The sequence below is a fragment of the Heteronotia binoei genome, chromosome 21 (genome assembly GCF_032191835.1).
Source record: "Heteronotia binoei isolate CCM8104 ecotype False Entrance Well chromosome 21, APGP_CSIRO_Hbin_v1, whole genome shotgun sequence".
In the NCBI taxonomy this organism is placed as follows: domain Eukaryota; kingdom Metazoa; phylum Chordata; class Lepidosauria; order Squamata; family Gekkonidae; genus Heteronotia; species Heteronotia binoei.
Genome location: NC_083243.1, coordinates 18070364 through 18084697, shown reverse-complemented (window position 1 = coordinate 18084697; position 14334 = coordinate 18070364). Strand labels below are relative to the sequence as shown.

The window sequence follows — 14334 nt, the reverse complement described above, 5'->3', positions numbered from 1 at the left end:
GGGGACTTTGGGGGTGGAGCCAGGAGACATTGGGGGTGGAGCCAGGAGAAAGGTTGTGACAAGCATAATTGAACTCCAGTGTAATCTTTTTGAAACGTGGAGGGTCTTTTGAGGAGAGGTATCAGATGCTATGTTGCAAGTTTGGTGCCTCTACCTCAAAAAAAACAGTCTCCCAGAGCCCCAGTTGCCTGTGGATAAGCTCTCTATTATTCCCTATGGGAATCGGTCTCCATAGGGAATAATAGAGTGCACAGCAGATGACCCTGAAGCGCGGTGGAGGCCTCCAAACCGGAGGATCCCCTGCCCCCACCTGGGGATTGGCAACCCGAGTCCAGGATCATACTCAAGAGATACTGCTCTGGAAAGCAACTGTGACAGATCAAAAAGCCATCTTGCACATACAAAAACAGAGTATGAAGGCAGGTGTAATCAGGAACACCTTTGCATATTAGACTTCCTTCCTCCCTCCCTCCCTCCCTTCATTCCCCCCTCCCTTCCTTCCTCCCTTCTTTCCTTCCTTCCTCCCTTCTTTCCTTCCTCTCTCCTTCCCTCCCTTCCTCCCTCCCTTCCTTCCTTCCTCCCTCCCTCTCTTCCTCCCTCCCTTCCTCTCTTCTTTCCTTCCTTCCTCCCTTTTCCTCCCTTCTTTCCTTCCTCTCTCTCCTTCCCTCCCTCCCTTCCTTCCTCCCTCCCTCTCTTCCTCCCTCCCTTCCTCCCTCCCTTCCTCCTTTATTTCTTTCCTTCCTCCCATCTTTCCTTCCTTCCTTCCCTCCCTCCCTCCCTTCCTTCCTCCCTTCCTTCCTCCCTCCTCCCCCTCTTTCTTTCTTTCTTTCTTTCTTTCTTTCTTTCTTTCTTTCTTTCTTTCTTTCTTTCTTTCTTTCTTTCTTTCTTTCTTTCTTCTCCCTCCCTCCCTCCCTCCCTCCCTTAGCCAATCCTCCAAGAGCTTATAGTAGGGCCTGTAAGAAGAGCCCTGTAAGCTCCTGGAGGATTGGCTACATCAGGGGAGGTGTAGCCTAATATGCAAAGGAGTTCCTGCTACAAAAAAAGCAAGTTTGGCTACCCCTGGACTAGGCTCTGGTAGACCCAAATGCAAATCCTCTCTCCGCCATGAAGTGTAACAATTGACCAATCACTCTCGTGCAGCCTGAGAGGCCATCTCTTGACCATTCCCTGCCTTGCAGTATTCCATGTGTCATCTATTCCTGTAATAGCTCCCAACTATGGAATGGCTACCTGAGGAGGAGATAGGAAGTCTCATTTTTAGATAGCTTTGGGGGTGCTCTGCAGCCATTGTTTGTTTTTTGCTGTCATCAGCTTTTGTCTTATGGTGGCCCCCATGGGGTTTTCAAGACAAGAGACATTCAGAGTTGATTGCTGTTGCCTACCTCTGCATCGCAACCCTAGACTTCCTTGGTGGTCTCCCATCCAATTACTAACCAAGGTCAACCCTGCTTAGCTTCCAAGATCTCATGAGATCGAGCTAGCTTGGGCCATCTGGGTCAAGACCACTGAACTCTGTATATTTATAAATGTGGAATGGCAAGCCACCTTAATCCATAGAAGAAAGGCGGAATGTATCTATCTTAAATATCATAACATCTCAGAGGGTTATTGTCAGGGTAAAACAGGAGGAAAGAAGTAGGATCATAGCCACGAGTTCCTTGAAGGAGGTGCAGGACAATAAACGTTTGTAATCATTTATTTACCATAACTAAATAAAAGCTTCACAGGTCTGTTTGAGCCCCTGTACAGTGAACGCCTTACTACTTTGGAGTTCCTTTTGGCAGGGGTGGAATTCTAGCAGGAGTTCCTTTGCCTATAAGACCACACACCTTGATGTAGCCAATACTCCAAGAGCTTACAGGGCTCTTTTTTGTAAGCCGTTGGAGGATTGGCTACATCAGGGTTGTGTGGCCTAATATGCAAAGGAGCTCCTGCTAGAATTCCACCCCTGCCTTTTGGTGCAAGGGGAGCTCCATAAGAAAACATCAGAGAAGCCATGTTGGATCACGCCAATGGCCCATCCAGTCCAACACTCTGTGCCAAAAAACCAGGTGCCATCAGGAGGTTCCATCAGTGGGGCCACAACACTAGAAGCCCTTCCAGGGTGCTAACACCAGCCAAAAAAGCATTGATGTGGGGAATAGATGTGTCTTGTGTCGAGCAGCCAACCACTTCTGCTTATCACTTGCCTTGAAAGCCCCTTGTTGCGGTTGACATAAATCGGCTGTGACTTGGCTACATCAGGGGTGTGTGGCCTAATATGCAAAGGAGGTGCTGCTAGAATTCCTTACAGGGCTCTAAGTACAGGGCCTACTGGAAGCTCCAGGAGGATTGGCTGCATCAGGAGTGTGTGGCCTAATAGGCAAAGGAGGTCCTGCTAGAATTCCTTACAGGGCTCTTCTTACAGGGCCTAATGGAAGTTCCAGGATTGGCTGCATCAGGGGGTGTGGCCTAATATGCAAAGGAGGTCCTGCTAGAATTCCTTACAGGGCTCTAAGTACAGGGCCTACTGGAAGCTCCAGGAGGATTGGCTACATCAGGGGTGTGTGGCCTAATATGCAAAGGAGCCTAATATGCACACACACACACACACACAGGGAGAGACAAATGCAGAATTAAAGTATTCAATATGGGTGGGGGAGAGCAGTGAATTTTACATGATGTAATTTTTTAAAAACCCTTAGAGAATCCACCCCCCCCCCAAAAAAAAAAAAACCCACATCTATTTCTGAGCTCCCTGACAACTTTTATTAGAAGCTTTCAAATGCCTTTATCATTACTTAATCCACTCCCTGGCAATTTTCCGCCTGTGTATGCGGGGTGTTTTGTTTTTTTTTGTAAATAATTTTACATAACAAATTATGTGCCAGAGTTGTTTCATTTGGACAACTTCAAGGCTCAGGTCCTTTGCATGCTCACTTTTGATGTGTGTATTTATAGACTGTATTATATAATGAGGATTAGGGGTTTTTTTTTTTGTCCAACCAGTGTTTTTGTTTGCTAACTGCTTGGTCTATTGCGGGCATGTTTCATGGCGCTCCAGCCCTCAAAGTTTACCACCGTAATTGGCGTTCGGGGGAGTTCTTAGCTTAAAGCATCTCAGCTTCTCCTTCCTTTTTTTTTAAAAAAAAAAAAATCCGATTTAATTCTTTGAACCAAAGGGGGACGTAAAACGGAAACTTGGGAAATAAGCTCGTTAAAATAACTGCCTACAGATGTTGTCCCCGGTTTTACACTGATTCCGTACATTGGGACTGTTGTCATCCTTCCAGAAAAAGAGATTTTCATAGTTCTGAGGTTGTAATATGCATTATCCACACCAGGGACTAAAAGCTGGCTTTCAAAGTTCTTCCTAGGGAATGCTGGGAATTGTAGTACTGAGAGGGACAAGCTTGGAACCACAAATGGAATTTTCTGCCCCTTGTTTGAAGACTAACCAATAGGGCTCGCTTTGTAGCAGGAGCTCCTTTGCATATTAGGCCACACCCCGCTGATGTAGCCAATCCTCTAAGAGTTTACAGGGCTCTTCTTAGAGGGCCTACTGTAAGCTCTTGGAGGATTGGCTACATCAGGGGTGTGTGGCCTAATATGCAAAGGAGCTCCTGCTACAAAGCGAGCCCTGCAAACCAACCAACTCAGAATTCCATGACAGCCGAAGTTGTGAGCTACTGCATCAATTAGTGTGCTCCAGGGCCATCCTTCCTGAGCAGGCTGAACTAAGGCAAAAATGTGTGAGCCAGAGGCTAAAAAACCCCTGTAAGCTAGCTCACATGAGCTCAGCTTAGAACAAAGATGTCGAACTCATTTGTTATGAGGGCTGGAACTAATATAAATGAAACCTTGTTGGGCCGGGCCACGTGTGTACCTATTTAAGGTTAGGTGGCAGAGATATAAACTTTTTAAAGGACACAGACAAACATGGCTGTAATGTACTGGGTTCAGAGACGCTCAGCAGTCAACATATTTTATTAGCGAGTACATCACAAAGGCAACATAGCGGGTGCAGGTCCCCGATTATATGCATTTCGTGGAACAACCCACTGCCCAGTCTAGTCCAATCGAGACCCTTTAAAATTCCTGCCATAGATCTTCATAGGCGATGAGGAAAGTCCATCCCTAGTCAGGTGACCCACGGTTTCCCACGGCTCACTTGAGAGTGCTAGGTATGCTGTGTTGGAAATTCAGTCCCTGAAATGCAAGACACAACAATGACAAAAAAAAGCCACCCCACCTTAAAATAAAACATGCTTAAAACATTAGCACTCATTAGTCTTAAAGGTGCTTTCTTTGTATTTCCCCCATGGGATCCAGGGAACTGGGCAAAGGAAGCTCTGGCTCTTTCCCTCTCTCCCCAGGGGATCCAGGAGGGGGAGGGGCCTCAACTAATGGAGAAAATAGAGGCTTTGCTCTGTAGCTCCTGTGCGATTGAGCAAGTCTTGTAAAGCAAGCTGTGACGCAGAAGGAAACAAGGGAGAAGGAAGCAGACAACAGCCAGTTGCTCGTGGGCCTGATAGGATCCCTCCAAAGGCCTGATTCAGCCTCGGGGCCACATGTTTGACACCCCTGGCTTAGAGGGACCATTTGACTCTTCATCAGCCATGGGAGTTAGTGTCAACTCAACTGTCCCATCCAGCACTGCTTCTAGTTTTGGGGTTGGTGCTGTGGGTGATCTAATGCCTGCTGTTGGCCAAGTGGCCCTGCAGTGCCAGCTTTTTTTTTGGGGGGGGGGGCACAGTGGGAGGACTTCTAGCCCTACTGATGGACCTCCTGATGGCACTTGGGGTTTTTTGGCCACTGTATGCCACAGAGTGTTGGACTGGATGGGCCACTGGCCTGATCTAACATGGCTTCTCTTATGTTCTTATGTATGACACAGAATGTTGGACTGGATGGGCCACTGGCCTGATCCAACATGGCTTCTCTTATGTTCTTATGTGACACAGAGTGTTGGACTGGATGGGCCATTGGCCTGATCCAACATGGCTTCTCTTATGTTCTTATGTGACACAGAATGTTGGACTGGATGGGCCATAGGCCTGATCCAACATGGCTTCTCTTATGTTCTTATGTGTGACACAGAGTGTTGAACTGGATGGGCCATTGGCCTGATCCAACATGGCTTCTCTTATGTTCTTATGTGACACAGAATGTTGGACTGGATGGGCCATTGGCCTGATCCAACATGGCTTCTCTTATGTGTGACACAGAGTGTTGGACTGGATGGGCCATTGGCCTGATCCAACATGGCTTCTCTTATATTCTTATGGTCACTCAGCTTGACTTCCTCCAAGGCCATTTCCACTTCCTGGTTCACTCCTGCTCCTTTTCCTCTGCCAATGGAAAGGCCATTCCATCGGAGGAGCTAAGGCTGATGCGGCTGGGATCAAAGCCATAGACTCCCACTTGGCTACGCTCATTCTTTATTTATAGGTTTGCTGAAGACGGTGTGTGAGAATGAGTTAAAGTCCACATTGAGTTACCTTGCCTTGCCCTAGAGAGATAGAAGAGAAAGATTAGGGTTAAGATAACAGCTGAGGAGAATCTCGCATTACTGTTATCTAGACCATCCCTGGATTAGAGATAAAGAGAGCTCTTCACTTTCCAGGGCTGACAGTCAGTTAACCTTTACTTAACCTTCACTAGAAGTGCTGCCTACCTTGTCCCTTTCTGACTATCCCCTAAAGTAACCCTCCAGTATAGTCCATGTCAGGGAGGGAAGGCAGCACGGTATAGCCCAATCTTATCAGATCTCACAAGCCAAGCAGGGTCAGTACTTTGAAAGGAGACCACCAGATGAAAGCAATGGCCAACCACCTCTGCTTCTCACTTGCCCTGAAAGCCCTTTGCTGGAGTCACCATAAGCCTTGAATGGAAGACCATGGCCAACCACTTCTGCTTCTCACTTGCCTTGAAAGCCCCTTGCTGGGGTCACCATAAGCCTTGAATGGAAGACTGCCAAGGAAGACCATGGCCAACCACTTCTGCTTCTCACTTGCCTTGAAAGCCCCTTGCTGGGGTCACCATAAGCCTTGAATGGAAGACCGCCAAGGAAGACCATGGCCAACCACTTCTGCTTCTCACTTGCCTTGAAAGCCCCTTGCTGGGGTCACCATAAGTCATGGAAGGGAGACCACCAAGGAAGACCCTGTAGAGGAAGACCATGGCCAACCACCTCTCCTTCTCACTCGCCTTGAAAGCCCCTTGCTGGGGTTGCCATAAGTCTTGGATGGGAGACCACCAGTGAAGACTCTGCAGAGGAAGGCCATGGCCAACCACCTCTGCTTCTCACTCACTCTGAAAGCCCCTTGCTGGGGTCACCATAAATCAGTTGCGATTGTGGCATTTTACACACACACACAGACACACTCCATGCTAGCCGAACAGACCACAACAGTAGCCATTATCCTTAAACCCACAGTCCAGAGAGGGGGGGAGGGCTCATGTACTAAGTCCCCACAGAAAAGGAAAATAAATTCTGACACTGAATTCCCATCACATTGACAGCTGCTCTCGCCATGCAAGGGAGTGTGTTTCCATTTCCCTGGAGAAAGCCTGTTCTTGGTGATTAATTAGGTTCTTTTTTCACCGGTTTCCCTTGGGCCGGAACTTCTTAAAGCTAACCCCCATGTTTACAAATGCCACTCTGCGTGGGCGTCCACATTTCTTAGGAGGAGAAAGAAAGGAACGGAGGTGCTTGTCCTATTCTTTTAATTTTGTTCTGGTAACAAAAAACCCTCATGTTTCTCGTAGATTGAGAATCAGCTGTCAAGGACTTGGGGCCGTCATCGTTCCAAGGCGTTGATCTCTATTAGGATTGACGTGACATTTCAAATAAATTTCAAAAAAGTTTTCCTTGGGAGTTTGACTTTGAGAACGTTTCTTTAAACAAGAAAACCCTCGTCTCATGGGAAAGAGGGCGGATGGCAATAAGATTAGATTAGTCCAACAGGTAGAACACAGAATGATACTTTGTACCAGTCATTCCCAGGGCTTTTTTAATAGCAGGAACTCCTTTGCCTATTAGGCCACACACTCCTGAGGTAGCCAATCCTCCTGGAGCTTACAATAGGCTCTGTACTAAGAGTCATCTCTTGGAGGATTGGCTACATCAGGCTTGCTGGCCTAATAGGCAAAGGAGTTCCTGCTACAAAAAAAGCCCTGTTGGTCTATCCAGCTCAGACTTGGCTGCTCTGATTTGGAGTACACTTTATTCCTTGATGCATAAACATTGTTTGGTACTCCAGGTGTGTTAGGTCCTCTTCCCTCCTAACTTTTCTTTAAAAAAAAAAAGAATCATGTTTTAATGTGGTTTTATAATATTGGTTTTAACAGGAGTCGTTTGGTGGAAAAATAGGTGGCGGAGCTCATTAGCATAACTCATCAGCAGATGCCACCCCCTCCAGCCAAAAGCAACCCGATGCAAGCAGGCCTCAGTTGCCTGGGGCTCTCCTGGGCCACCACCCCCCCAGCCAAAAAGCCAGCAAACCACCCACCACCCAAAATCACATAAGAAGTGGAGAAAGGGTGGCATGGGCTTCTCCAGGGGTTAATGAGGGCTGCTGAGGGCGTGGCAAAGCCCCTGGTGGCTGGCTGGCTGCCCGCTCTCCTAATGCAGGGATTGTTATGCAGCTGCACCGACTATTCAATGGACAAGGTAGGTGGGGAGGAAGAGGGGGAACCCTCAGAAAGGTTCAGGAGCTGTGCTCCTGTGAGCTCCTGCTGAGTCTGAGGCTTGTTTATAATATTAGTTTTAAGCCCTAGGCAGGGCTTTTGGGGTAGAAAAGGCCCAGCAGGAACTCATTTTCATATTCAGCCACACTCCCTGATGTCAGCATTGTTTCACACGGCTTTTTTGTAGAAAATGCCCAGTAGGAATTCATTTGCATATTAGGCCACACCCCCTGGTGCCAAGCTAGCCGGAACTGCATCCCTAGGGCCGCAGCTTCCCTTATTACATTTTGTAATGCGCCCAGAGCACCAGCTGGCAAGAGGGTGAGTGACAATAATAATTAAAAGTTTTATTGGCTGCCCCCTGCTGCGGGCACCACAGAACACAGGAGTTGAGTGAGGGCAAGCACAGCTCTTAAATGAAGACACATGTCCCCGTATTTGGGTCATAGCGGAGAGATAAAAGCATCAGGCCGCTTTTCACTCCTGCCGCCTTTTCAGCTCCGTTCTAATGAACATCTTGGAGGTTCAGAAGCACCGTAAACAGCTGCGTTAACTCTGGCTTGGCAATCAGATACTTGACTGTGTTTGAAAGCATTTTTCTTTTTTCTTTTTTTAATGATGCCAAAGGGAGCTTTGATCACCGAGTTGATTTTCTGGATTAACTTTCAGAGTGTCAAATCCACAAATTCCCCCCCCCCCCCCCGCACTCTTGCAACTGCCGGCTTAGTTCTATAAAAATATCACTCTGGCCTTCTGGAAACGTACCCAGAAAGAGTACGTCAGAAGGGCAGATGTCATCGTTATGGGATAAATGACGGGCTGCCATTTTGTTATAGGGTTGCCAATCCCCAGGTGGGGGCAGGGGATCCCCCAGTTTGGAGGCCCTCCCCCTGCTTCAGGATCATCAAAAAGTGTGTGTGGGGGGGAGGGAATGTCTTCATTATACCCTATAGAGACTGATTCCCATAGGATGTAATGGAGAATTGATTTGTGGGTATCTGGGGCTCACGGGGGCTGTTTTTTTGAGATAAAGGCAATAAATTTTCAGCATAGCATCTAGTGCCTCTTTTCAAAACATCCGCCAAGTTTCAAAAAGATTGGACCAAGGGGTCCAATTCTGTGAGCCCCAAAAGAAGGTGTCCCTATCTTTCATTATTTCAAATGAGGGAAGGCATTTGAAAGGCATGTGGTCCCTTTACATGTGATGACCAGAATTCCCTTCGGAGTTCAATTGTGCTTGCCACACCCTTGCTCCTGGCTCCACCCCCAAAGTCCCCAGATATTTCTTGAATTGGACCTGGCAACCCTAAAATCAAGTTTAGAGAAAAGCCTCTGTTTAGACCACTTTAAAGATTCACATAATGCAATTGAAGTATATAAAGTATATATAAAGTATATAAAAACCAGTAGTTTATGTTTATTTCATCTGCAAGCTAATATCATCTGTTTTATGGTCCAAAATCAACATACAGTGTACAGTATAAACATATGGCCAATGCAAAAGCAAGGAAATTACAGATTGTATTGTCCAAAGTAAAAGTCCCAGTGTATACTAGTCCCACTCCTGCTGAGATAATTTCCTCTTCAATCATATATTCCAAAATTCTCTCTAAGCTGAGTTAGTGCAAGCTAGCTCACAGTTTTTTAGCCTCCAGCTCACACATTTTTGTCTCAGCTCAGGAAAAATGGCCCCAGAGCACACTAACTGATGCAGTAGCTCACAACTTTAGTGCCAGTAGCTCATAAAGCAGAATTATTGCTCATAAGACTCCACGGCTTAGAGGGAGTACTGAAGTGGATGAAAAAAATTCCAAAAGCCAAAGAATGACGTGTTTCTAGGTACAATATTGTGTTTTGAATGGTTCTTTATCCAAACTATATTGGCTTCTAAGTTTGTGCCGTAGGATGGGATCAATAAAACCGTTCAAAACCTGATAGGCCGAATATTACGGTTAGTCAATTTAAAAATCAAGAAATGTTAATAAATGTACAAAACCATATTATGTATTTCACAATCATTAATGATCTTCAGCAGGGGTGGCCAAATAGTGGCTCGGGAGCCATGTGTGGCAATTTTCACACATATTGTGTGGCTCTTGAAGCCGCCACTGCCCCATAGACCAGTTTGGAGAAAGCATTTCTCTCTTTAAATCATTTCTCCAAGTTAAGCCAACCAGCAGCTTGGAGAATACATTTACTTTCTTTCCACCTCTACTTCCCTCCTCCCTCTAGTTGCCTTCCTTCCTTCCTTCCTTCCTTCCTCAGCATCTCCACAACATCCTGCTCTAACCATTGTCAAGCTGTCCTTTTCCCACGCACACTGTGGTCTTTCCCCAAACCTACATTGCTCCAATCTTTTTTTAGAAGAGTCCTACCTAATTATAACACCATCTGGATGGAACAGTGTGCATTTTCTTGCCGTGCAAAGTCCTACCCTGTTGTCAGTCCCCCATGGGGAACATATTCCCTGCCTCAGCACTGGAGGACTTTTGGATGGATTATAAAGGACCTGTTCCTGTAATGCTCATCTCAAAGTCCCTTCCCACCCCCACGTTTAATATAACTAGGGGTGGAATTCTGGCAGGAGCTCCTTTGCATATTAGGCCACACCCCCCATGATGTAGCCAATCCAAGAGCTTGCAAGGCTCTTTTTTGTAAGCTCTTGGAGGATTGGCTACATCAGGGGGTGTGGCCTAATATGCAACGGAGCTCCTGCTAGAATTCCACCCCTGAATATAACACTATGGTAGTCAACTAATTAATCATACAGATCTACTTTTGTCGTGTCTCTGTGTTAAGTACCATCAAATTCCTTCTGACTTATGGAGATTCTATAAATTAAAGACCTCCAAAATGTCCTATCATTAACAGCCTTGCTCACATCTTCAAACTTCCTTGACTGATTCCATCCGTCTTATGGTTCGTCTTCCTCCTTTCCTGCTGCCTTCGGGTTTTCCTAGCATTACTTCCTTTTTCAGTGAGACTTCTGATAATGTGACCAAAGTACAATAGTTTAGTTATTTTAGCTCCTGGGAGAGAGTTCAGGCTTGATATGATCTAGAATCCACTTATTCGTGTGGAGATCTGAAATACGAGTGTTCAGAGGAACTGATCAGGGCAATAAATTATTGTGTTATAGTGCTATAGCGGTTTAGCAATTGCCCTGACAAGCTAGCCTGATCTTATCAGATCTCAGAAGCTAAGCAGCATTAGTCCTCATTCATACTTGGATAGGGGACGATCAAGGAAGTCTGAAGTTGCTATGCACAGTCAGACCATGGCAACCTGCCTCTGAATCTCTATTGCCTTGGAAACCGTATGGGGTCTCTATAAGTTGGCTATGACTAGAAAGGGAGGGTACCATGAGGGTTTTGAGGCAAGCAAAGTGGCACCCGTGTGGATGGGACCTTCAGAAATGCACATCTTCCCACCAAAATAGTGTTAAAAAATGCTTAGACTGTGATCTTTTGTAAAGGATAATATGACTGGGTCCACACCGTTGACTCATGGTGGCAGGAAACTGGCCCAGAAATGAGCTGACAGAAATAGGAGTGCCCGTGAGCGTCCAGACAGTGAGCAGCCACCCCGGAGCAGGGACAGGCTGTGCACCCTGGAGAAGCATCCAGAGCACTCATGCACCCGTCTGCTGCTTCCCGGGCACTCCCAGGGTACTTCCCAGCCAGGGGTGGAATTCTAGCAGGAACTGATTTGCATATTAGGCCGCACCCTCCTGATGTAGCCAATCCTCCAAGAGTTTACAAGACTCTTTGTTGTAAGCTCTTGGAGGATTGGCTACACCAGGGGTGTGTGACCTAATATGCAAAGGAGCTTCTGCTAGAATTCCACCTCTGTTCCCAGTCAACCAGATGGCCAAGGAAGCACCTCGGAGCCACCCCAGAAATTATGTAACACTTTGGAAGTGGTACCTTTCTGTGGAGGCTTCCCATCGGGCCAGGATGGGGTGAGTACTGGATGGGAACAGCAGGCAGATGTGTTCATTTGGACACATTTTTAGATCCACTCGCCTGCCGTCTCTGGGGCGGCTTAAACTGCCTGTCTGTAACCAGCCTATGAGTCCAGGTTTGGGAAGAATGGAGCCAAGCTGAGAGGGAAAAAAAAACAGGAAAGGGTAATGATTAGGGGATGATGCTTGGAACAAAAACTACTCAAGCTTGGATGTGAAATTGGACCTGATCATCCATGTGGAAGCAATATAGGACTGGGGGGTGGGGATGCAGGTTCAAATCCCTGCAAAGGCATGAAGCTTTCAAGGGGACTTCGGGTCAGTCACACTCGCTCAGCCTGATCTCCCTCAAAGGGTTGTTCTAAAGATAAAAAAGAGGAGGAGAGAACCTTGTACAGCTTCCAGAGAACAAAGTTGGAATGAAAATGTGGTAGATTATATATTAATAGATGTATAACATGATATTCTGAGGCAGTGACAAGAGGGTTTCTGCTTCACATTGTAATATCTTCTTGTTCTTAACTTCCCTTGAATAATCTCTTTTTGGTATATTTGTGTTGTTCCCAGTGAAATATGTCCTGACTGGGTCCTATGGGAAATACTGTACCACAATGAATAACAATGAAGTACATGTAGTCGGGTAGTAATACAGCTGTGATCAAGGACCAAATGGAGTTTTGATATCTCTCTCTATTATCAGAAGTTGCCTTGGTCAACTATCTTTGAATTGAATTTCAAAGAAAATTGCTTAAAAGAGATGTGGAGGCATTAGTCTCTCTAGGTCTGCAATGTTTTGTCACACTCCGAAAGTATTCGCTTCTCTCTTCCCCCTCCAATTTTCATTTTGTTTCTTACTATGTGTCGGATTTTTTTCTTTCTTGCAGATTATTTTCCGAAAAATCAGCGACGTCAAAAAAGAAGAGGAGGAGCGCCTTCGGCAGAAGAACGAAGTGACCTTGAGCATCCCGGTAGACCACCCCGTGAGAAAACTCTTCCAGAAATTCAAGCAGCAGAAGGAAATGCGAAACCAAGGGGTGACAATAATTGACCCAGAGAGGAACACTCTCCAAGTGGAGACTCGGACCATGCAGAATGGGGCCGCCATCACTGGCACGAGCGTGGTCACGGTGTCTCAGATCACTCCCATCCAGACATCGCTGTCGTATGTGAAGACCACCGAGATAATCAAACAGAACAATCGGGAAGCCATGGAGCTCAAGCCAAACAGCAACAGCGAGCCGAAATGCCTCAAGGTTACCAGCCCCGTGAGGATGAAAAACGGCAACGGGAAAGGGTGGCTTCGGTTAAAAAACAACATGGCAGCTCCAGAGGAGAAAAAGGAGGACTGGAATAACGTCACCAAGGCTGAGTCGATGGGGTTGTTGTCTGACGACCCCAAAGGCATCGACTCGGAGAATGACATGACCAAAAATCCTCTGAGGAAAACAGACTCTTGCGACAGCGGGATAACTAAAAGTGACCTTCGTTTGGACAAAGCCGGTGAGAACCGTAGCCCCCTGGAACACAGCCCTATCCAGGCTGACGCAAAGCACCCCTTCTACCCCATCCCCGAACAGGCCTTACAAACCACCCTCCAGGAAGTGAAACACGAACTCAAAGAAGATATCCAGTTGCTTAGCAACCGGATGGCCATCCTGGAGAAGCAGGTGGCGGAGATTTTAAAAATATTGTCTGAGAGGAACACATCCCAGACACCATCTCCTCAGTCCCATTTACCTCTGCAGCTACAGCCCCAAATACCTTGTCAGGATATTTTTAGCGTCTCAAGGCCCGAATCACCCGAATCAGAAAAAGACGAAATCCACTTTTAATAGAATATGATGCCTATTTCTCTTTATATACTTATACTAGGCGTATACCGCAAGACGAGCGTGCACAGCCACACACATATATACACGCAAAGAGAGGCACACATATATAATGTGTGCATTTATATATGTGTGTGTATATATGAAGTAAATATATATATACATATATATATATATTTTCACTTCCATTCAATATGACTTGAAGACACACAAAATAAAATGGATTTTGATATGTTGGTTTATTGCATGTCCAGCTGGATTCTGGTCTGCCAAAGAAAACAGTTATTATCCTAGATATCGCTTGTATATTATGCAGTTGACTGCATGCACACTTTCAGTTTATTTATAATCTCTATTGCAAAATAAAAAGGATGGATTTTGTTTAAAAAAAAAGACGAGACTGTGTTCGGTTTTGGTTTCCAAATCAGTCTGCCAAGATTCCCTGAAATCTTGGTTCCTCAGTCAATTAAGCTATCAGTTTTATGAGAGCCAGTTTGGTGTAGCGGTTAAGTGCGCAGACTCTATCCGGGAGAACCGGGCTTGATCCCCCACTTCTCCACTTGCAGCTGCTGGAATGGCCTTGGGTCAGCCATAGTTCTCTCAGTCCTTGAAAGGGCAGCTGCTGTGAGAGCTCTCTCCAGCCCCACCCACCTCACAGGGTGTCTGTTGTGGGAGAGGAAGATAAAGGAGATTGTGAGCCGCTCTGAGATTCAGAGTGGAGGGCAGGATCTAAACCCAATTTCTTCGTGGTCTTCTTTATTTTTAAGATGATTTTTATGCTGTGCCTGTTCATAAGGTGAAGCTGTGCTATGTATAATCCTCATTACTCCAGTTGAAATTTTGGATGCAATGCACCTAATTTCCAGATTC

General features: G+C 46.2%; 1 protein-coding gene across 1 annotated transcript in view; it reads left to right on the top strand.

Annotated features, from left to right (window-relative positions):
• Positions 1-13857, top strand: part of KCNH5 (potassium voltage-gated channel subfamily H member 5) — a 353692-nt gene extending 339835 nt beyond the window's left edge. Inside the window, 1 exon segment of the mRNA XM_060262655.1 lies at positions 12520-13857. Within this exon segment, the coding sequence (XP_060118638.1) occupies positions 12520-13467 (948 nt within the window). The 3' untranslated portion in view covers positions 13468-13857.
• The last annotated feature ends 477 nt before the right edge of the window (positions 13858-14334 follow it).